At 45.3% G+C, this 22,987-nt stretch overlaps 2 protein-coding genes across 4 annotated transcripts in view; one reads left to right on the top strand and one right to left on the bottom strand.

Moving 5' to 3' along the window:
• The window catches only part of LOC115358766 (adhesion G protein-coupled receptor L1-like), a 28,252-nt gene extending 15,051 nt beyond the window's left edge, over positions 1 to 13,201 (top strand). For 2 of the 3 annotated variants that reach the window (XM_030050782.1, XM_030050775.1), the window contains 19 exons: positions 31 to 370; positions 1,080 to 1,373; positions 2,196 to 2,299; positions 2,526 to 2,711; positions 2,816 to 2,854; positions 3,029 to 3,209; positions 3,301 to 3,423; positions 3,639 to 3,862; positions 4,001 to 4,174; positions 5,479 to 5,691; positions 5,929 to 6,149; positions 6,357 to 6,423; positions 6,983 to 7,071; positions 7,295 to 7,463; positions 8,369 to 8,518; positions 8,638 to 8,734; positions 8,848 to 8,958; positions 9,322 to 9,342; positions 10,242 to 13,201. In XM_030050782.1, the coding sequence (XP_029906642.1) occupies positions 31 to 370; positions 1,080 to 1,373; positions 2,196 to 2,299; positions 2,526 to 2,711; positions 2,816 to 2,854; positions 3,029 to 3,209; positions 3,301 to 3,423; positions 3,639 to 3,862; positions 4,001 to 4,174; positions 5,479 to 5,691; positions 5,929 to 6,149; positions 6,357 to 6,423; positions 6,983 to 7,071; positions 7,295 to 7,463; positions 8,369 to 8,518; positions 8,638 to 8,734; positions 8,848 to 8,958; positions 9,322 to 9,342; positions 10,242 to 12,232 (4,794 nt within the window). In that variant the 3' untranslated portion in view covers positions 12,233 to 13,201. The remainder of the gene's footprint in view (positions 1 to 30; positions 371 to 1,079; positions 1,374 to 2,195; positions 2,300 to 2,525; positions 2,712 to 2,815; positions 2,855 to 3,028; positions 3,210 to 3,300; positions 3,424 to 3,638; positions 3,863 to 4,000; positions 4,175 to 5,478; positions 5,692 to 5,928; positions 6,150 to 6,356; positions 6,424 to 6,982; positions 7,072 to 7,294; positions 7,464 to 8,368; positions 8,519 to 8,637; positions 8,735 to 8,847; positions 8,959 to 9,321; positions 9,343 to 10,241) is intronic. The other variant, XM_030050790.1, reaches the window with a different exon arrangement.
• Positions 13,202 to 13,415: 214 nt separating this feature from the next.
• LOC115358786 (phospholipid phosphatase 3-like) lies at positions 13,416 to 21,833 on the bottom strand. Its single transcript, XM_030050802.1, has 6 exons — positions 21,291 to 21,833; positions 18,177 to 18,334; positions 17,754 to 18,040; positions 17,588 to 17,645; positions 14,890 to 15,066; positions 13,416 to 14,745 (listed from the first exon to the last, which is right to left on the bottom strand). The coding sequence occupies exons 1-6, from the start codon at positions 21,490 to 21,492 to the stop codon at positions 14,647 to 14,649; spliced, it is 981 nt and encodes a 326-aa protein (XP_029906662.1). The 5' UTR covers positions 21,493 to 21,833; the 3' UTR covers positions 13,416 to 14,646.
• Between the last annotated feature and the right edge of the window lie 1,154 nt (positions 21,834 to 22,987).

The raw sequence follows: 22,987 nt of genomic DNA, 5'->3' as shown, positions 1-22,987 counted from the left end.
TCCTCCTCTCGTGTCTGCCCCATCCTCCAGGTGAACCCGTACACCCTGCGCTTCGAGGGCACGTGGGCCACGGGCTTTGATAAACGCGGGGCGAGCAACGCCTTCATGGCGTGCGGTGTGCTCTACGCCGTGCGCTCTGTCTTCCAGGACGATGAGGGGCAGGCTGACGGCCGGGTGGGCGGCGACATGGTGGTGTACGCCTACGACACCAGCCGTGGTCAGGAGCTGCCGGTTCAAATCCCATTCCCCAACCCTTACCAGTACATCTCCTCCATAGACTACAACCCCAGAGACAACCAGCTGTACGTGTGGAATAATTACTACGTCCTGAGATACCCGCTGCAGTTCACACCACCCCCACCCACTAAAGGTCTGTTGAACACCTACACCCATGTCTTCAAATTCAATGATAATCCACAAAGAGGTGTGCATTAAAAGTCTTTAAATGCACAATGTGGAGGCAAAGTACCATGATTCACTTTGCATTGGGTGGTTCTTAAAATAATTAAACCACTAAAACACACACCTCATCATGGATTATCACACTTGTACCATGGTCACCAGACAAAACTTTAGAATAACAGCGCTCACGTAATTTAGATTATGTTTTTTTTTTTCGTCTTCTTCAGGATTTGTTTTTCTTTTTGCTGCATCTCTTTAATTTTATTTTTTTAAGCACAATGAGCTAGGTCTTCAGTGTGGTCGGTCTGTATGTGTCTTGTTCCTTTGGTGTGGTATTATCCCCACTAACGAGTGTTTTTGCAATGAAGTCCAGCACTAAGAAATGCAAACACCATGGCCAAATTTGAAAATCATCCATTGCTAGTGTTTCCTCTCCTCCTTGTCGTTGTGTTTTACAAAATAACAGTCATCTGATTGATTTAGGCGCAGAGCTTTTAATGTTTGCGGGGCTTGCTGCTGTTTCATTTTGTTGCTGTGGTTACAGAGGCTGTGAATTTAGATCAGTGATTGAACTTGAGACGGACTCACATAGTTTGAATTGTTCACCCAGACCATGGTGTACTTACCGAGGCGATGATGCTGGAGAATCAGTAGGTTGATGCTTGTGTCCCACGCAGGTCCCCTGTCCTCCCTGATGACCACGGTCCGCTCCTACACGGCCACTGTGGCTCTGACCCCCGTGCGGCCTTCAGCATCTCACCCCATTGGCGTGATCAACCGAGGGCCTTTTGACCAGCGCCCCATCACAGCCATGGTCCCTTTAACCCCCCGGCCTCCTCTGCGTGTTCCCTTGGCTCCTGGGGGCCCAGGCCAGGTGGGCGGGTGTGAGGGCCGGGTGGCGAGAGGGGTGCAGTGGCCTCCCACCTTGAAGGGAGAGACAGTGGAGAGGCCCTGTCCTAAAGGGTCACTGGGTAAGTGTGTGGTACATTATGTGAGTGGAGAGTGTGTGTGTGTGTGTGTGTGTGTGTGTGTGTGTGCATGTGTAGTGGGAGGGTAATGGCATATGTGGGCAAATGATTTTAATTTGCACAGTAAATCGTCTCATAGTTCCACTTGCATTTGTTTTCCTGTATGTGTGTTTGTGGGTACGTGGTATTTGCATGTGTGTGCCTGGATCTCGTTTCCCTGTGAAATATAGTCGGATGTCCTCTCTTTGAACTTGCCTCCAGATGAGAGAAAAGAGAGAGAGAGAGAGAGCGAGTGAGAGAGAGAGAGAGAGAGAGAGAGAGAGAGAGAGAGAGAGAGACAGAGACAGAGACAGAGACAGAGAGAATGTATGAGAGTGTGAGAGAGAGAGAGAGAAAGAGAGGGTTTTGTTGTACACAGAGGTAAAGGTGATTTTTATCAGCTTTCCTCTCCCTGTGCATCTCTCCCGTTGAGAAAAAGCTGTTATGCAGATTATGTAGATGATGCTGTGGTGCATTTCTGTCCGGTCCCAATTACATTGCATGGCTCCGACATGGCCTTAGCACTGAGGTGCTGATTACATCGGGGGAATGATCTTATCTTAAATCATGGTTATAACTGCACAGTTTGTAGCTGTTGTCTCATACTTAAATATGCATGAGAGGAGAAGTGCAGGGAGGTGACAAACCACCTCAGGTAAAATAGTACTCTCCCTATTCGCCACACTCAGACTACTCTCTGTCTCTCTCTCTCTCTTGTTTTCCCTTGCTGTCTCCCTTCCCTTTTTCACTGTTTCTGTCTACCTGTCTCTGTGCTTGCCACTCCAGGTATAGCCTCCTATCAGTGCATGTTGTCTCCAGTGGGATGGAGCTCCAGAGGGCCTGACCTTTCCAACTGCACCTCACCCTGGGTCAGCCAGATTGCACAGAAGGTTAGTTGCGCACACACACACACACACACACACCACATGCACGCACACAAGCACACACACACACACACACACACACACGCACACATACGCACAGAGACAAATACACACACAGACAGACACAGACACAAACACACATGCTGTGCAAATGCCCCTGAGCCAGTCAGCAAGCCGTTCTCTCTTAAATGTCAAAATGTTTGACATTATAAACACCCCCACTCGCCTCCAGATTAAGAGTGGGGAGAACGCAGCCAACATTGCCGGGGAGCTGGTCAACCTGACCCGGGGGCGGGTCTATGCCGGTGATGTCAGCATGTCTGTCAAGCTTATTGAGCAGCTATTGGACATCCTGGACTCTCAGCTCCAGGCCTTGAGACCGGCCAATAAAGAATCAGCGGCACGCAATTATAACAAGGTAAATTGTTCCCGCTGCTAATACAGATGTGTTGTTGACCTTTCCTGGAAATGTCAGTGATGATGACTCTAACAATAGATGCTTGATCTTTTTCTCCATTTCAGCTGCAAAAGAGGGAACGCACATGTAGAGCTTATGTTCAGGTAAGTTATGACTCTGAGTAGAGATAGATAGATAGATAGATAGATAGATAGATAGATAGATAGATAGAGTTTGCTTTATTATTTTTTACATGTAGTAGTAATGTAGTAATGGCAGTTGTAGTAGTGGTACCATTAGGAAGTGGTTCTACTCCTCTCTCTCTGTGTCCCCCGCAGGCGGTCGTTCAGACAGTCGATAACCTGCTGGGTCCTGAGGCTCTGGTTTCCTGGGCTGACATGAGCAATGCCGACCAGTCACGCTCTGCATCGCTGCTATTAGATGCAATAGAGAAAGGAGCATTTCTGTTGGCAAACAATCTCTACGAGGGCCGTTTCAGTGACAGGGCGCCTAATGTTGGTACGTGTCTTTGGTGACTCTCTCTTTGCTGTGCTACTCTTGGGTATTGTGGACTTTGCCAGCTCATCTTTGTGTGTCTGTGTGTGCACAGATCTAGAGGTGTATGTCCTGAACACAGAGGCAGACATACAGGACCTGACGTTCCCTCACTCCTACGACAGCGACAGCATTCTACAGATCTCAGCAATGGCTCTCCAGCAGTACAGCAACAATGGTCTGTGGCATGCACCGTACTACACCACCCACTCTTTGTAGATAGAAATCTGTATATTCTGTATTGCATAGTTTGTTATATCATGGGTCAGACCAATAATTGGTGCTGTCAGAACTAAATAAATTAATGAATAAAATATACAGAAGTGGTAGAAATGCAGATTCCCCCCCCCCCCCTCATTACCATGTTGTTCTCCCTTCTGTTGTCCTCTCCAGGCCAGGTGAAGCTGGTCCTGTCTCTCTATAAGAACCTGGGCTCCTTCCTCACCACGCAGAACTCGACTCTGCGGCTGGGACTGGGCCTGGGGCTGGGCCAGGGGTCAGAGGTCAGGGGTAGGAGCTTGGTAGTCAACTCCCATGTCATCTCTGCCTCCGTCCACAGAGGTGCCAACAGAGTCTACCTCTCTGAGCCCGTGATCTTCACTCTCAGACACCTGCAGGTGGGATGAAACAACAACTGGAGATGATTTTACTTCAGAGCCGATTATCAGAATTAGCAAATTGCTAACAATCTTGCATGTAATGTGTTTGTGTGTGTGTGTGTGTGTGTGTGTGTGTTATTATTTCCGTGTTCACAGCTCGAGAACCACTTTGGCCCCAACTGTTCTTTCTGGAATGCATCAGGATCCTCTGGGAGTGGCAGGTGGTCCACACAGGGCTGTCGACTGATACACACGAACAAAACACACACTACCTGTGCCTGCAACCACCTGTCCAGCTATGCTGTCCTCATGACATACCAGCAACCTGCAGTGAGTAACACACACACACACACACACACACACGACAATAACAGCATTTAGAGTAGTTCAAAACCATTTCATGGCAGACCAATGCTGATATAAATCTACAATCTGTGATTTTGGTAAATGTATGCTGTTGTGCAGCCTTTCACAGTTGTGCACGACCAACTACACATAGGGGTGTCCCTCACTTCATAACTTCATCATGCACTTTATAACACTGGAAACAGTTGAGGTGTCAGTCATGCCTACACAACTGAAAATCAAGATTAGAGCACGTAAGCCCTAGCTTCACAGTTCTGGGTTATATGTCAGCTTTGACCTGTCTGTCTCCAATCCATCTGCAACATCAACTCTTCCTGACTTCACCCCACAGCCCTCTCCAGCACAATGTTTACCAAGCAAGCACAGAGTGGAGTGATACATCACGGATTGCAGCTTTGAAAGCAATACTGATGAAGGCCGGGGGGCGTTTCGTCTGCCATGAAATTGCATTAAGTGTTGAAAGATGTTCTCTCTATTGAGTGCAGTTTCATTTCTTTTACAGTTTTTACCGATTACTAACAAGCATTTCTCAGTACAGAAGTCACATTGACAGAACTCTTACAGTAACACGGTTCTCTCCACTGAAGCACAGCTTGGCACAGCAGATAATTTTGCCTCCAAAATGTACTTCATCTATCAAATCACTTCACCAACGTCTCAAAATCAGCTTCTCCTGCCAAAACACGAGCAAAGATTGTCGCTCAACAAGATCATTGTGTCTGAATGATCTTTGTTGGTGTTGCTGCTGATGATGTTTTTTGTTGGTTCAGGGTTTTTTTTGCATAATACAGTATAATACAGCATAATACTTAATACACATGTCAAAAAATGAATCACTAACTCAGCAAAACCCCTCCGTGTGTTTTATTTTTGCTACATTTTGCATATAGTGGTAGTTTTTTTTTTTTTTTTTTTTTTTTTGGTTGTTTTATGGGGTAGATTGAATGAGAGAAGAATGAATTTTGGAACATGTCGCCATTAAATGCATTTTATGTCAAAGCAATGAAAAGTGATCCACAGTTCAGTTATGTTAACTGAGTGAAGCGTTTTGAAAATGTGACCTCTGTGTTGAGAAATGCGTGTTAGCCATCGATAAAAACTGTAATATGGCTCATGTAATACACACACACACACAGACACAAACAAACACACACATACAAAAAAAGGAACACAAACTTGTGTTAACATCTGTTTTCATATACACATGTACTGTAGTCTTAAAGAACAAAAATACAAAAAATCTACCCCTTCACTTCTTTTCTCCCCAGTCGGGGGTCGGTGTGGAGGAGCTGCTGGTCTATGTCGTCTCCTGGGTCGGCATCTCAGTAGCCCTTGTGTGTTTGGCCACCTGCCTTACCACCCTGTGCTGCCAGGGGGCACCGTGGCACACGGACCACAGCAGCATCCACTGCAACCTGTGGGCCAACCTGCTCGTAACTGAGCTGCTGTTCCTCGTTGGTGCCAACAAGACCCAATTCACAGTGAGTACAGGGACGCTGCGCTAATGACAGACAGAGTGGAGTGGCAGGGTTGACTAATGCTCTGTGTCGCCCAGTACAATTCATTTTCAGCTCAATGTGAGGTCCAATTCTCAATGCTTGAGGTAAATAGACTGCACAAATGTTGACAGGATAGTTACGGGTTGTTCCTTTGCTGCTACTCTTCCATCATGTTGTGTCTCTCTGTCTCCTTGTTTTCCTCTCTTTCCCCTGTTCCAGGTGGCGTGCTCCATCATCGCTGGCCTGTTACACTTCTCCCTGCTCTCTGTGTTTTGCTGGCTGTGTCTGGAGGGAGTGGAGCTGTACCTGCTGCAGCGCGAGGTGTTTGAAGGACGCAACTCCAGGAGGAAGTATTTCTACCTGTGCGGCTACTCTATTCCTGGGCTGGTAGTGGCTGTGTCGGCAGCCATAGACTTCAGAGGCTACGGTTCAAACACTGCGTAGGTGGAGCAGTGTGTGTGTGTGTGTGTGTGTGTGTGTGTGTGTGTGTTTGTGTATTTGCACATGACTACAGTTACTTGCCTACATAAATGTATTTGTGCACCATCCCAGTCTGTCTCTGGCTCTGTTTTATTGGATGTTTCAATTTCCTGTTATTTGTTTGTGTGTGTGTGTGTGTGTGTGTGTGTGTGTGTGTGTGTGTGTAGATGCTGGCTACGGACAGACAATTACTTTGTCTGGAGTTTCCTAGGACCTGTGGCTGTCATAATAACGGTGAGACCTTTTGCTCATGTACATTAAAGGAGCAGTTTACCTAAAATACAACACACATATTTATATATATTTTCTGTGTGATTTGGTGACGTTTCCAGTCTTTCATGATCTTTCCTGTCTCCTGCCACCACAGTACAGTATAATAGGGCTGGGTGGATGTGCATTTGTTGGAACTGTCAAACATTTCCATGTGAAAAATGCAGCAGCAACAGCTCTTTCCAAAAACAGTGACAGATATCAGACATAATCAACGGCCTGTGGGAGCAAGAGTTTCATTGGGAACCATTTCCTGCCAAATGACACTGGCAAACTGTATCTATCTGCCCCCAAGGACTACAAATTCCAGCCTCGCCAAATCATACACAAACTATCTGGATGGATAGATTGCACTATGTGTAGATGGGAAAATATCTGTTTTGTATTTTGGGTGAACTGTTTCTTTGATGTCATTCATAGATTTTCTACTTCAATCAGTTTAACTTCTACTAGCATTATTCTGAGTGATTATTATGAGGTGTATTTCACACTGAACAATGTCTGTGACCTAATTTGCCCTCAGCTGAACTTAGCCGTCTTGGTGATGACCCTGCATAAGATGCACAGCTCCGCTGCCCTGAAGCCAGACTCCAGTCGTCATGACAACCTTAGGTCAGTATCATGATTCATGCTGATTTATTTTGGGTGACCATGGGTTGAGCTCGGACCAAGGAGGTTAGCTTTGACTCAGTGGCTTTGGCTCTCAGTTATGTTTCTTCATGAGTCATGAAAAATATTTTCACAAATTAAAAGACACGAGAGAAGAAAGTGCGCAGATAAAATGGCCCCAGATCTCTCAGAGCGAACTTTAGTAGTGTCCTCTTCCTTCCTCCAGGGCGTGGGCAGTGGGCTCCCTCACCCTCCTCTTCCTCCAGAGTGTGACTTGGTCCTCAGGCCTCGTCTTCCTCTCTGCCCCGTCTCTTCTGCTGGCCTACCTCTTCTCCTCCCTCAACACAGCCCAAGGCCTGCTCATCACCATACTGCACTGCACCCTCGCCAGGAAGGTGGGTTTGTGTGTGTGTGTGTGTGTGTGTGTGTGTGTGTAAGAGAAAGAGAGAGAGAGAGAGAGAGAGAGAGAGAGAGAGAGGGAGGGAGTGGTTTCACTACATGTAATTAAACCAATAATTATCATCATATTAGCTACTGAAACTACAAATGATTTTTGGCCATGAAAGGTACTGGTTGAACTTTTTTTTTTCTCAACTGGATGTGATTACTATCAATTTGGTATTATCTCCTGTGTCATAATCCAAGGTTAATCCTTCTACCCAGTTAAGAGTTTGACAGAAAACTAAACTAGATTACTATTAGACGTAATACCCAGGTGTGATAGTTTGATTTAAATATCATGGATGCTGTGAAAAAATATTTAGCTTAATGCTTTTAATCTAAAATTGTAAAACTAAACCTGATTAAGCCGTATAATTATAATATATTCTATTAACAAATACTCAGAGAAGTTGTTGCATGTGTACCTGGTTCCTGCTTGGTGCAGAATGCCCCCCCAGACTCTAATTTCTGGAAGGCAGCTGTGAGAATGATGCATGAAAAACCAAAGCAATGTGTCAGTGAACAAGTGGGTGCTTTTCGCAGTAAACTGAAATGACTGGCATTTTTTGTTGGCGTGTGACTTAATTTTCTTTGCTCTGTTGCATAATGTTTTATTACAGTGTCAATTTGATCATTTATTGCAAGGCAGTTTGAACTACTTTTTCTTTATTAGCTTCAGGTAACAAAACTATATATTCCTCCTGAGGGAAGCTTTGCTTTTCTTCAAGCTCTTCCAGTGTGGAGTAATTGGTAGCTGCAAACCTACACTTTCAAAGTAGCTTTCCTAAAACCGATACTTACTCAGTTATCTTTAGTCATGATTAAACTAACATGTTATGCATGTTATTGTTGCATGCAGGGCCAGAAGGACTATGGCCGATGTCTGCGTCTCTCCCAGTGCTGTGGATCCTCCTCCACCAGCTCTCCTGACTCAGTGAAGGGCGCCGCCCTGCGCTCCAACAGCCGCTACAGCAGCAGTCAGGGTCGAAGAGCCACTGCTAACAGACAGGTGCAGCACAGAGTCTCTCTCTCTCTCTCTCTCTCTCTCTCTCTCTCCTTCAGTAGCTCCCTCTCTTTCTCTCCATCTGCGAGTGCGTCTTGACTCTATGTGTAATATGTCTGTTCCAGAGCCGCATTAGGAGGATGTGGAATGACACTGTTCGCAGACAGACTGAATCATCCTTCATTGCGGCAGATGTTAACAACACTCCTACGCTTAACCGCGGTAATAATCACTTATAATCACAGTTCTCCTTCTTTGCTTGATGCTAACGTTTAATGATTCGAGAATGTGGCATTTATTTGTTGTCTGTATTTAATCTTCCTGTCCTTTCCCAGCTGCTCTGGGGAACCATTTCCTGACTAATCCAGTGTTGCAGACCCATCCTGGAGCGTCTCCTTATGACACTCTGCTCGCCCAGGGATACAACCAACCCTTCACTTCCACAGGTCCGCCTCACGACAGCTCTCTTGCTCACACTGTTTTGTCTATTTTTCTCTTCTTAGCTTACTTTCTTCCCTCTGTTTGTTGGTCTCTGACTGTCCTCTTATCTGGGACCAAAAAAATATGCATGTAGTTTGCCATTTTTCTGTTTTTGTCTGGATACTTAGAAACTGTTAACATGTCAGTTATAGTACACAAAAGTGCAGTGAGCAGTCTAAATATTTTAATCATTTTCTACTTATGCCAGTGAAATGTAACTTTTTATTTTTTTGGAACTTACAAATGTTTGTTTGTCTTTTGACTGTGTTTTTTTTTTTTCCTTTTGCCCCTTTCCCCCTCTGTCTCTCTGTGGTAACATGGACCAGTAGGAACCTTCAGAAACAAGCAGAGTATGAGCTCTCCTTTATTGTGCTCTCTCTCTCTAACCATTGAGTGCCACTTCCTTGTGTACTGTGGTTCAATTCATGGTGCATATCTGCGCATTACATGTGCACACAACAACTATGCATAGATCATGAAAACATACATATAACGTACATCTCCTCCATATGGCTAAATAACATTTCATCAGAGAATGTTGTTATTACCCAGCCTCTATGATACTGCCACGGACGTTTCAGTGCACATGAGCCCCTAGTCTCTCAAGACAAACATGTGGCTCCTGCAATTTCCAAATGCTTCTGCCTACCCATCTGTATCTTTGCATGGCTGAAGCATTCAAGAGCTTAAGACGGATATCTGGTCAAATCCCCAGATCCTTAACTGCATCAACTTTGCAGTCCAACAAGTTAGTCCTACTGGAAACCGTTGCTGCTATAGCCAACGGTACAGCCAACGGCTAAGGCAGCATTGAATTCTCCTGCATCGCTTTTGTTTCCTTGTGTTGTAACAGCTTCTGGTTTTGACTCTGTTTTATGAGTATTTTTGCTTTTGTAGTCACAGTGGAGAGAGACAGGGAAGACAGGGCAGTGCGAGGGGATGACATGCACTAAAGGGTCGAGGCTGAATTTGATCCCAGGCCACTGTGGCTAAGCCTTGGTTTTGCGTCGTTTGCATTCTACACAGCGAACCCCCAGGGCAAACCAACTTGCACTGAAATTTAACGGACTGCCGTACCGACTCTCCCTGACTCTAACAGACCATGGGAAAGAGAGGCTGACTTGAGAGACTAATGAGCCCCTAAATATCTCCATTCATTCATGCATTCATCCCTATGAATCTCTTAAACTGATTTTAACTTTTACATGGTATACCTGTCCTCCTAACATTTACCTGTTCCTTCTAACAGAGGTTGGTGTGTCTCAGAGCCAGGAGTCCTGCGGGCTGGACAGTGTGTGTCTCAACGGAGGCTACACCCCCAACACCTTCACCTTGCATGGCCTGGCAGCTGGACCGGGGTCCCGAGCCGGGGTGGTTGGCAGCTCAGACCTTCTGAGAGAAGGGGGAGTCGGGATGGGAGGGAATGATGTCTCCCCGGCTCTTCTCACTCCCCACGGCACCGCAGAGTTGTCCAGTGGTCCCGGAATGCGCAGGAACTTGTCTGATGCAGCGGCACTGGAGAAAATGATCATTTCTGAGCTAGTGCAGAGCAACTTGAGGCCCTCGGTTCCCATGCCTGTTCCCCCCGAGCGCTATGGCAGCCTAGCGAGGCCTCACCACCATGACAGGCCAACTCACACTCACACTGCCACACTGAGTCGACACTCACAGCACCCTCAGGAGGGCTGGGCTTCCACCATGCAAACACACACGCGTCCCAACACACAAGAGGGCTGGACACACACACGGCACCAATCACAAGACCCTGACACACAGGCCACAACACGCGGACAGGACCATGCCACTACGCCACGTTTGCAGGACGGCTGGACACACACCCGTGTTCCCGGGGACACTGAACCTCGTGAGCAGCTTAAGGATGCGGACAAGGCGCAGCTGCAAGGCACTCTGGGTCGTCGTGGGCTCCAGGACAGGCAGCAAGCACGTCCCCCCGATGTTCAGGCCCGGCCCTACTCCACCCTCAGCCGCACCCCTGGCACACTGTCCCGCCACCGCAGTACGGTGGAGTCAAGCGGAGGGACAGAGAGAGACAGAGAGAGGGACAGAGAGAGGGACAGGGAACGTTACCGGGACAGGCCCCTACCCCCTCCTCCTCCCCCTCCCCCGCAGGAGTCTGAGCCGCTGTACAAGGCTCTGGAAGAACCACTGCTGATGAAGCAGAGGGAGGCAAGCATGGAAGGATGGAGAGGAGGCCAGGACAGAGAGAAGGAAGAGACATTTCTCTTAAAAAGAGATGGGATGATGGAGGAATGGAGAGGAGGTGCTGCTGAGAGAGAGAGGGACGAGTCATTTCTCTCCCAGAAGAGAGACGGAGAGATGGAAGAATGGAGAGGTGGCATAGACCGAGGGAGGGAGGAGAAGAGAGACGGAAGGATGGAGGTATGGCGGGGAGGAGCGGAGACAGAGCAGGAGGAGACGTTCATAACTCAGAAGAAAGATTTTGGGATCGACGGATGGAGAGGTGGGATGGAGAGAGAGAAAGAAGAATCATTGTTTTTAAAGGACAGGGACGGATGGAGAGGGGGGATCGAGCGAGAGGGTGACAATGCAAAACAGAAGGACAGGGCACTGGACGTGTGGAGAGGGGGAATGGATATGGACAGGGAGGATTCCTTCCTATTTGAGAGCAAAGATGGAGGGCTAGATGGATGGAAACGAGGGAAAGAAAGAGGGCCTCTTTGCTACCACGGTGACCCGGATGATTCTGACAGCTTTGCCCTGCCTTTGACCCCCGATCTTGACCTCGACCCTGACTCCTCACCCATCTATGCCAGAGATTCCAACCCCTCTCCTCTCTACCCAGGAGACCGCCATTCGCCGCCGCTCAGTATCTTCCCCCGAAGCTCTCCCCCGACAAATATCTTTGCTCCACGTGACTCTAACTCCCCACCCAACAACCTCTACTCCCGCCACTCTCCCCAGGTGTACAGCCGCAGCGGTTCTCCTCCTCGCTTCTACACCCGCACTTCCCCTCCAACTCTCTCCTACCCTGACAGCAGCCCCGAAGGTCTTGAAGAGGTGAGTCCGACTGGCCAGCCCCAGCGGCCTGCCCTGGAACTGCCCTACAGCCTGGGCCGGCCGCCTCTGGGCCCGCGGCCCAATCACTTGCAGACCTTCTACCAGCCGCCACCGCTGGCAGCCAACGGGGAGGCGGTGTACACAGCAGAGCCCACCTCCGAGGGAGATGATGGACAGATGCAGCGGGTGACGAGCCTGTGACTAGGGCGGTGGTGATCGGGGCATAGAAAACAGGGAGGAGGAAGATGGAGATAATGGTAAATAATGATGAGGAAGGTGATGAAAATAGTAATGATGATCACAGTGATAAAGAGTATAAAGATAATGGTGATGATGATGATGGTGATGGTGATGATGGTAATGATGATGATGGTGACAATGATGATGATGGCTCCTTCCTGCTTCTATCTCCCGATCACCACGAGACGTCCCCCTTTTCATGTTTTGTTACTTTTCTATGACTGTGATCCATTTATAACTCTCCGCTCGGCTCTCTGCTCCTCTATCTCGCCCCTCTTTCCTAAATCCTACTGTGTCTTCCTGTCTCATCAGTGCTTTATCCTTACTGGCCCATTGTCTCAAGTTTCTATTGGCTCATCGGCTGGGTGTTGCCCCTCCCTGTAGCAAGCAAACAGTGTGTCAAAGAAGCACTTGTGTGTTGCCAAAAAATCCTTTCAAAGAACATGTGCATGACTTTATAGTGGCTTTACAAGGCTACATACTGTAGGAGGAACGTGCTGAAGTGTGTGTGCGTGTGCGCGCGTGTGGATGTGTGAGCATGCGTGTGTGAGTGTGTGTGTGTGCGCGCGTGTGTGCGCACGAGTGCGTGTGTGTATATACATCATTCTTGTATAATTAACGTATCACAGTGGAGTATTTTATCAATATCAACGGACGGGGGGCCCTTACACACCCCTCTCTTGCTGATTTTGAACTCTCGACCAATCCCATTTCACATCAAGACCAAAACCTCTGACCCCTGCCACTGACTTTTGGTGATGGAACATGTTGCCTTGGTGTTTGCCATAGCAACAGAACTCTGAGCTCCAGAACCAATCATGTAAACCTCAGAACTTTTCTGCGATCCTGAGATCCTTGTACATATCAACCCTGAAGTGTTCTGATTGTCTTGTATTGCTATTGAAGTTCAAGTAAACGTGAAACAAACGTCTCTGTCTTTCTGTTTCTGTGGCTGTGCGGAGAGATAGAGGGACCGAGATAAAGGAAACAAGGAGTAGATGGTGATGAGGTGTGTTATGATGGGCAGATGGAGAGGCACTGAATAAGACAGCACTCAGCATAATGAACACTGTGGCACACCAACGGAGACAAATATCTCACTTCAGATGAAAGGAGGATGCAAAGAGCTTCATTCAATGAAATATTCACCTTCAGTAATGACACTTGCCATAAAAATGATTGCTGTCACAGAGGAAACACTCATTATTAAATACAGTTAGACAGTTGATGGCTACATTTTGCCATTTGCTTACAAACAGTTGCTTTTTGGAGGACGTAATCATCTGTGTTTCTTCAACAGTGCAATAATCAACAGCTAACATTTTTTACCCAAAATAAACAAAGTTCAGTGTTAGTGTTTTAGAATGACTAACTGAATTTAAAATAATAATAAAAAAAACCTTATTAAACAAAATAGAAAACAAAAACATCATATTTAATGGTTTGTGTGCTCTTGGAGTGAAAGGTTATGTTAGCAATATACTTTGTAGAAAAATCTGAGAAACAGTAGAAAATACTCTTCAAACGTATTATTTTTGTGATCTAAACAGCTGCTAATCCTGTCATCAGTATACACTATATGAGGTACTGCACCAGGCTACTTACACACATGGAAGGAGACATTCAAACAGACCTATGTAATCCACATCTAACGGTATACCACATTAACAGGATGAGTTGCTTTATCGCTATTGTTTTCCTTCAGCACCATTACATTCACTGAGTTTGCATACAAACGTCAAGATACAAACACGATATTTATGTATATTACATTTTTTTTGTATAAAATATATTACATTCTAAATACCATATTATTACAATGCAGTAATACAATACTAATTAAAAAGTGCTTTTACTGTATAACACGACTTGTACAAAATCTGAATGTATTTACAGTTATATAGAATGCTAGTGGTCGGACTGTGTTTAGGATACAATCATTTTCTCTCACAGGCGAGTGATGCTTGTGAAGCTAAGGTCAATCTCAAGGTCAAAGGGTCGGCTGCACAAGCCGCTTCCACAACCCACCAGACGAGCAGCTTGTGCAGTTTGCAGCAGCAGCCTCTCTCTTTCTCTTCTCCAACGCCTTGTGTATTCCCTTCTGAGACACATGTGAATCATTCAATATACCTCTACTCTGCCCTTTTCTCTTGAAGATCATTGAAAGAGCTCTCTCTTTCTCTCTCTCTCCATCTCTCTCCCTCTCCCTCTCCCTCTCTTTCTCTTGCTCTCTCTGTCTGGCTGCCTGAAACATGAGGTATGTGATCTGACCTCACAGGAAATGGTCTGACATTCTTCAAATCCCTGACTAACCGATCCAGACTACAGACAGGTGGTAGGGTCACATGCACACGGTGGTATGTACAGGAGTTGGTCTAGCAGATGGTATGGTGGGGTGACAAGGGGCTATCCAGGGCTGGGCTCGGACAGAGAGTCGGACGGGAGGATTTGAACATGGACGAGATGTGGAAGGCCTGGTCAACACACAGAAAAACACAAACAGATCAGACAAACACATGCCCACCCGTAGACTTGAGCATCAGCACTGACATACGTGCATACCTTGAAACACACACACAAACAAAAAAAAAAAAAAACAAGCACTCAAACAAACTCACCACCCAGTAAGCAGTGAGGGCTCCCTGTATGTAGCCAGTGAGCACATCAGACGGGTGGTGTCTGTAGTCGGAAATGCGGGTCAAGCCTGTGTACACCGCCAGCAGAACCAGGAAGGACTGCAGCACAGGCCTCAGCAACCGAGCCCCGCGCCACGTCAACCGCGCCTGCAGGTAAAACTACATGACAAGAAGAAAAGTCAGTGCATACAAAATACCTCTTTGCAGTTATTCACATCACATCCTGAACTCTCTAATGGCGCTTACAGACTGTGAGGTTCCAGCAATCTCATAAGGTCAATGCAAGCCACAATGTGTGACATGGAGCTAATAAACTTCAGTACGACATCAAGTTTGATGTATGTAGCCTGTACTATGATCACATCTACTGAATCTTATAGGGTACAGCACAAGTCAACAAACAAGGAAGGATCATCAGCACACGTCATTCATCTGCTGAAGCTAAGTAAGGATTGAACCTTTGCAAATAATGTGTTTGGACAAAAATCCAAAGAAGAGGAAGAAGAGGATAATGTGCATCAAGTCATTTTCGTCTTTGTTGAAATCCTAAACATTTGGTTCTGCTCGTTTTACCTCCACCTCGTTTTACCGCAGTAGTGGCTTCTTGAGTTGTGCGTCATTTTATGCTGAGATGGTTATCCGTAAATATCTGACACTGACAAATTTTGTCAACACTGGCCCGCCTGGAAGCCAGCAATAACGGGACAAGAACATGCAGCAAATACTTCAACCAAAAACCAGGCTATGTTTTACATCATGTACACAAGCAGAGCTGTCTTGAATGTCTGGCAAACACAGTTTTAATTACGTGCCTCACGAAGTACGAAGGTTTCAAAAAGGGTAGTTGTTCTGTTAGTGTGGAGTTGATCAGCAACTTATATGAACAGCAGCAAAAAGGCTGGTAGACTGACACTTCAGTCAGTACAGTGACTCAAGCTCCAGCCGATAGTGACTTGCTGCACGTTAATGAGCGAGCCTGAGGCGGGTTTTCTGTTCGGTTAACAAGCAAGCCAGTTCCACACAGGTGCTCGTGCATGAAGCATTTTCTGGAAGCAGCTTGTTTAGCTTTTTCTTTCTTTCTTTCTTTCTCTCCTTTTTTCTTTGTTGTTTTGGCTAAAGTACATTGCTTTTGGACATACTGAATATAATGACAGAAAGTCAAGATTTGGATCAAACACTGAGACATTTTCATATCCTTTTTGCTGCTGTTTGTCAAAATCATCAATCAACTCCATGCTCGCAGAAATAACTACAATTATAAACAACTATGGTGAGCAAACAAAATAAAATATGTAGTTTTAACGGGTCAAAGTATTCCTGTAAAATATGGAGCTACATCTTTTTGGATTCTGGATTGGATTGGATTTTGAGATCCATGTTTTTCATTGGGGAATCTGTGAAAAGACAGGTGTTTGTTTGGTGCTCATCTTGGTCAATAACAGCAGGACAGAGTTTTGCCATGTGAATTAACCTCAGTAGACAGGCGTATTTGAAGTTCCTTATGTGTGGACAACATATTGATATTATATTGATGTTGTGATATGAGACTAGACATTGTCTGGGATTTTGGATATTCTAATATCATAATTTGGCATGAGTAATGTCTTTTACTGGTTTTAAAGGCTGACTTACAGTAAAGTGATGGAATTTTCTGAACTTATTATAAGACTGTTCTAGCTGTCATATCATATCAACATTATTAATGATTGTTTGGCAAAAATCTCTTGTGGGTAAATAGCTAATGAAAGAGCCAATGGTCATCCAACAGTGTCAAAACAATACTGATATGGAGGTATTCAGTTAAGAGTATTATGATATTCTACATACATAAGCAAGGCATATTCAACAACCTGCCCTGGAATTCTCAGCTGTGGCTCCCAAGATGTCAAGTTATGATGAAAATGAAGATAAACCATCTTGTTGGCACTTGTGCGTGAATTGTTCCGTGTTGTCTCTCTCTCCATTTTTCATTTTCTTTCTTTACTCACACTAACTGTAATGGAGCCCTTTAGTACCATAAAGAGGGGGAACTGCAATCATGAACACAGTGAGTCAGTATCCACTGAGCCATACACATTCACATGAGCATGCACACACACACTCTCTCACAAGCACACACATATTCATACATATATGCATGCATGTATGCATACATACAAAATGCTGGCATTTTCATGCAGATATGTACACATGCACACATTTAAAAGCAGGTTCTTGCACTTGCACAAACACACACATACACACACACATACACACACACACACAATAGAGGAGAGCAGTGAGGCAGTGAGACGAGGTCACACTCCTCCCAGTGCAGAACAAAGCTGTCTCTGTTCGTCCCATTTCTCCTTTCAGAGCTTCTCTCTCTCCTTCTCCTCTCTCTCTCTTTATTCTCTCGCTTTCTGCTGCATACTGGACTGATGATGGCTCCCTGTTTTCCCCTCTCATTGCATATTTGAAAGGAGACATAATTGGAATCGGGAGGGACAATACATTGTGCTGGTCAGTAACTGTGTCTGTGTGTGAAAAAGCAATAGGCAGACAGATGACAGACTGACGAACAGATGGACAGACATATAGAGAGAGAGATACACACAGACAGATAGATAAATAGATAGATAGATAGATAGAGAGAGAGAGAGAGAGAGAGAGAGAGAGAGAGAGAAAACGTTATACTCACTGCTAGGTAGAGCATGGTGTACATTGCAAAGGAGGCGTGGCCCGAGAAGAAGGACTTCCTGAAAAGGATTTGATGTATTTTTACAATGAACCTGAACACACAACTACATTGACAGACGGCATATACTGATACACACACACACACACACACACACACAAAAACACACCTAGCTTCCTCCTCTAATCGGTGGTCAGGCTGGCGGCAGGACACTGCTGGGATGTAGGTTCCAGGCGTGCAGTTGAGGGACGCATAGGTGACACCGCACACAGACAGGAAGTGCGGCCGCAGCCGGCCCACGCTCAGCTTGGCCATGTTGGTCAACGACTGTCCAACACAGCAGCCAAACAGGAAGCAGCCAAGCTCCTTGTACAGACAGGAGATATAGAGATTCTTGACGAAGGCCTTGGAGCTGACGCCTCGAAAACGCACCCGGTAACACTCTCCAAGGGCGATCTGAAGATGGAGACGCAGTCACGAACGCCACATTAGACGGTTTTACATTTCGTTCATTAACCATCCACAGCAAATGCAAACAGACTGACAAGCATGATGGTTATGATGAGGGATGATGAGTGTGAGCTGTACTCACTGTGAGGCCAGTGATGATGATGCCTCCAGCGATGAGTAACTCGTCTGGTATGGCCTCTGTGTGCAGGTAGGGGTAGGTGATGCTGGGGTCCCCGCAGATAAAGCCCCTCTTGTAAGGACTCACTGCCTTCAGCTCACATGCAAAGAACGGGATGGAAGCTGCAGAGGGAATGGTAGAGAGTCAGGGATGGATGGAAGTGGACAAAGAAAGATATGATTCAGTGTAACAACAATCCCCAGTGGGAGTATAGAAATCTCTCTTTGTGATGAGAAAGTAGAGATAAAGCGTGGGAGGGGAGGTGGAAGCACAACTGGAGGGAGAGAAAGAGAGAGAAAAGGGGGCAGTGAAGGATTGCTGGACTGGAGTTTGCAATCCAAAACAAGCTGCTAATGTGATGCCTAATGTTATCTGCACATGCAGACATGCTGGCCCCCAAACACTCTCTTGCATACACTAAAAAACATGCACACAAAGGCAGTATTCCCCTATTCACAGCTGAAAGTATAAGGATGTTGCTCAACTTCAGTGGTCCCAACGGTCAACTTGTCATTACAAATGCATGCTGCACAGAGCAGCTTTGTTCAAACCCACAGAATTTCATTTTAAATTCTAGTAGAAATCCCACGGTTACCAAAGATACCAGATACGTCCTGCTGAAATACAGTGAACTGTGTATACAATAATGCACAGGACATCAAGATATTTTCTGTTTGATGTAATGAGGCAGTCATAAAACAACGGCATCTTGGATTTGAATATTTCGCTCAATATGAATGCGATGTAGCTTCAATGAAGCGTTGGAACCAGCAGATACAGAATATATATTACCATCAATATTGAAAAAAATGGTTTTGTGTTCTAACTTTGAAGCTACTTTAAATTAAAGGGGAAATCAGAGTTAAATGGGTTAATTATAAAGAAAAAGGCTTGAGAAAAGGAGGCAAAGAGAGACAGTCCAGACCAATTAAATGAAACACAGGGAAAGAAGAGAGGACTCAAGGAGAGGAAAGAAGGTCAGAGGAGGGAACTGGAGGAGAGTAGTTTTACAGCAAAATGAGGGTGGGAACCCACAGCCTCCTTTTTCTCTGGAGAACCCAACTAGTTAGACAACCATCAGGAATGTGAGGGTCACAACACTGCTCCTCTGGGGCCAAAACAAAAAAACAAAAAAACACATGCACACACACACACACACACACACACACACACACACACACACACACACACACACACACATAAGCAAAAAAAGATAGGAGTGAAATGACAGCAGAAACCTCCTGTTTCCTGGCTGAATGCATGCAGCAGGGCAGTCCATTGGGATTGAAAATAGAATAGCGAAAGCAGGCAGAGCGCAACAGATTCCCAATTTGAACTGCGCATGTGCACATATGTGTGTGTGTGTGTGTGTGTGTGTGTGTGTGTGTGTGTGTGTGTGTGTGTGTTTCTGTTGATGAGAGCGAGAGGGGTTGTTTGTGACTTCAGTTCAACTCTTCCCTACAAAACAAAGAGCAACTGTGGCAGCAGGCCAGGGCCCGAGCTCGCCTTGCCCTGTCTCTGTTTGTCTCCCATGCCCACTCTCTCTGATTCCCACTTTCTCTGCCTCCACCCTCCTTCTCCCTCTTTCTGTGTCCATCTGCAGCCCCACACTCACACTCCTGCATGCCTGCACACACACAAACACACATACACACACAGTAAAAAGACATAGAGAGAGACTTCTTGCAGTTATGGACACACCCCCTCTGCTGCCCACATGCCCAATCTGTTGTTAATATACAGACTACCTCTCCTCCCAGCTTTTTTCATTCAGCCACTCTTACATAACCACCATCCTGTCACATATTGGGACCATGGGAGGGAGGGAGGGTCAACAATTACTGTAAAGTCACACACATACACACACACACACACACACACACACACACACACACACAGGGATCATGAATTTATTTATTTATACTGAATACAATTCCCGCTGGCCGAGCTCTACCCTGAGAACTTGAGGTTGTCATGGAAACTGTAGAATTCCCTGGGCAATGCGCGGACCAACTGGCATAGAGAGCTCGAGAGCGCGCAGGGAGAGAGAGAGAGAGAGAGAGAGAGAGAGAGAGAGAGAGAGAGAGAGAGAGAGAGAGAGAGAGAGAGAGAGAGAGAGAGAGTTTAAAGAAAACTCTTTCTTTCTTTCTTTCTTTCTTTCTTTCTTTCTTTCTATTCACCTACAAATTAATGTTAATTTACCGCGCATACTCTGGTGGCCCGCACAGGTCTAATTATCCTGAACGCAACTGCTCACGGCCATTGTTGACTGAGCAAAAAGGGATGGACGCAAAACCAAACAGTGGACTCTCAGAGTCCCTTGCCAAAATGAAGTTGAGCAGAACAAAGATAAGTTTGCCAGGTTTTTCACCTGTTTCTCGCAAGCCTACAAACAAGTTTAGGCCAATAAAGGAATGAATCAATAATTTATCACTGAATGCATAACTGCATAGACAGACGTCTGCATGAGTAAGTTAATGAGTAAGAAGGTTTTAGGGCAGTCACAAATTCTGTTTTCAGCTAGATTAATCTGTTGCTTACTTTTTTCGATTATTGATTAATTCGTTTAGCAAATAAAGTGTCAACACTGCTAGTAACAACAACAACAACAACAACAACAACAATAATAATTATAATGATAACAAATCCTGATGATTATATAATCAGTTGGGTCAATGTTAAGTGTGCCACATCAACTCACCAAAGAAAATCCCTAATACATATCCAAGTATATGGAGAATAAGGTAAAGCTGATTCTGATTATAATCGATTTATTTTCTATTGTTAAACTAATCTATTAGGCTTTTCAAGTTGATTCAGCACTGTAAGTAGCCTGGGAAGTTAATAAATAGGATGGCAGGCCAGGTAAACAGGCGCCATCATTTAAATATCAATCAATACATTTATACATCAGCACACAGTATATAATGTTGCTATCTCTTGAGCCATAATCCATCTAGAGACCTTCGAGAGTTTTATAATAGCCTACATACTTACACATTTATAGGCTACATGCACTTTTGGCCTACATTCAGCTTTTAAATTAATGATCCATCCCAACTGTGTTTTTATATTTACCAAGAAAGAGGCACAAGATGTCTAAGCCGACCAGAAGCTTGCGTTTGGACAGGGCTGGTCCAGATATTTCAATGAGTTTCTTCCCAGTGCAGCTCTCCATCCCTATGGTAGCCAGGTTGCTCTTGTTGTCCGCCAGTTTCAGCTGCAGGTCCGGGCTGGGGACGGGCACGCCGGCACTTTGCGGGACATATTTATCCAACATGACGACTCTGGGCTTCCCTGGAGTTTGGAGTAAACTTGTTATCAGAAAGTGGGGCGCGCTCCCGTCGGCATCTGTCGAGCTGCGAGCCGAGTTCCCGAGAATGGAGTAATCCACAAGTTGTCAAAGTATTTAAGCGTTGCCAGTGACGCGTGCTCCTCGCAGCAACAGTCAACGAAAGATAATTTTTCGCATTTTATTTCATCACAGTATCCGCAGAACTCGCCCGGACTCGCTCCAGCGGGGTCCGTCACCTTCAAGATATGCGCCGCTGTGGCGGAAAACTCCAGACGTGGTTGTGAAATCGCCGCTCCTGGATGAGGGATCAGCCTGCTGGTCCCAGTCTACTATCATGTTAACTAGCAGTCTGAGTAATCCCCACCACCTAGCCAGCCTCCTCTCTCTCTCTCTCTCTCTCTCTCTCTCTCTCTCTCTCTCTCTCTCTCTCTCTCTCTCAGAGATAAAGATTTAACCTCCCAAGTTTGCACCCCGGGGGACGGAAGAGGGGAGGAGTGGCCCACTATGCGGTTCATCATGTCTGTGTCACCGGGGACGGTGAAAGTCACGGCTGGCGGCATGGATGCGGGCTCCATTACCTTACAGTGATTCACTCTTTACCGAATTTGTCTACATAACTTTTATACATTCACACATGAAGACTTGTCTTTACGGGTCATGCTGACATGGGCGTACTCTGAAATTTCAAAGTTAGAAATTAAAAATTAATCTCCTATAATACCGATTAATTGGCTGTCCATTTAGATGAATCCTTGTATTACAAGGATAAGGCTGCAGTTTCCAGGCCTGCTGACATCTTTATGCCAAACATGAAGAGAAGTATATTGTTGGAGTTTACAGCCAACACTATACGGACTGTTTAGAACTACACTGCTTACAGGTGAATGGATCAATGCTTTAACACTCCGAAATGCACCAGTCTTCACAATGAATATTTCTATTTTTCATATATTTTTACTAAGTAACACTTTGCATGCAGTTCTTCTACTTTTAATCGAGATTTTTTTTTCCATAAATCAAATTAAGCTATGTACAGTATAACTCATTTTCTATTTTCTTTTCTTTACTTTTCCTTTCATTTAATTTCTTTTCTTTTCTTTTCTTTTCTTTTCTTTTCTTTTCTTTTCTTGTCTTGTCTTGTCTTGCCTTTTCTCTTTTCTTTTCTTTTCTTTTCGTGTGTTCAGAGTGGCTGCTTGGTGTTGGTTTCCATATGGCCAGATGAGGAATTACACTAGTACTGTATCATGTTTTCCTACAGAGCATTGATATCTATGACACTGTAGATGGCAGCAAAGGCATAGCCAGGACGTTTTTAAGGTTTACATTTGTCTGTGTACACATGCACGTATGTATTCATGTATTTATTTATTTAGTTAGTTGCTTGGATTTATTTATTTTCCCAGACAGACATTGCATACATTCAAAATCAGAAGTACTTGTGAGCAATAGGCTACATTTTAAAAAAGAAAAGAAATAGAAA

This window comes from Myripristis murdjan, chromosome 1 (genome assembly GCF_902150065.1).
Source record: "Myripristis murdjan chromosome 1, fMyrMur1.1, whole genome shotgun sequence".
Lineage (NCBI taxonomy): Eukaryota > Metazoa > Chordata > Actinopteri > Holocentriformes > Holocentridae > Myripristis > Myripristis murdjan.
This window is presented reverse-complemented; position numbering and strand designations above follow the sequence as displayed.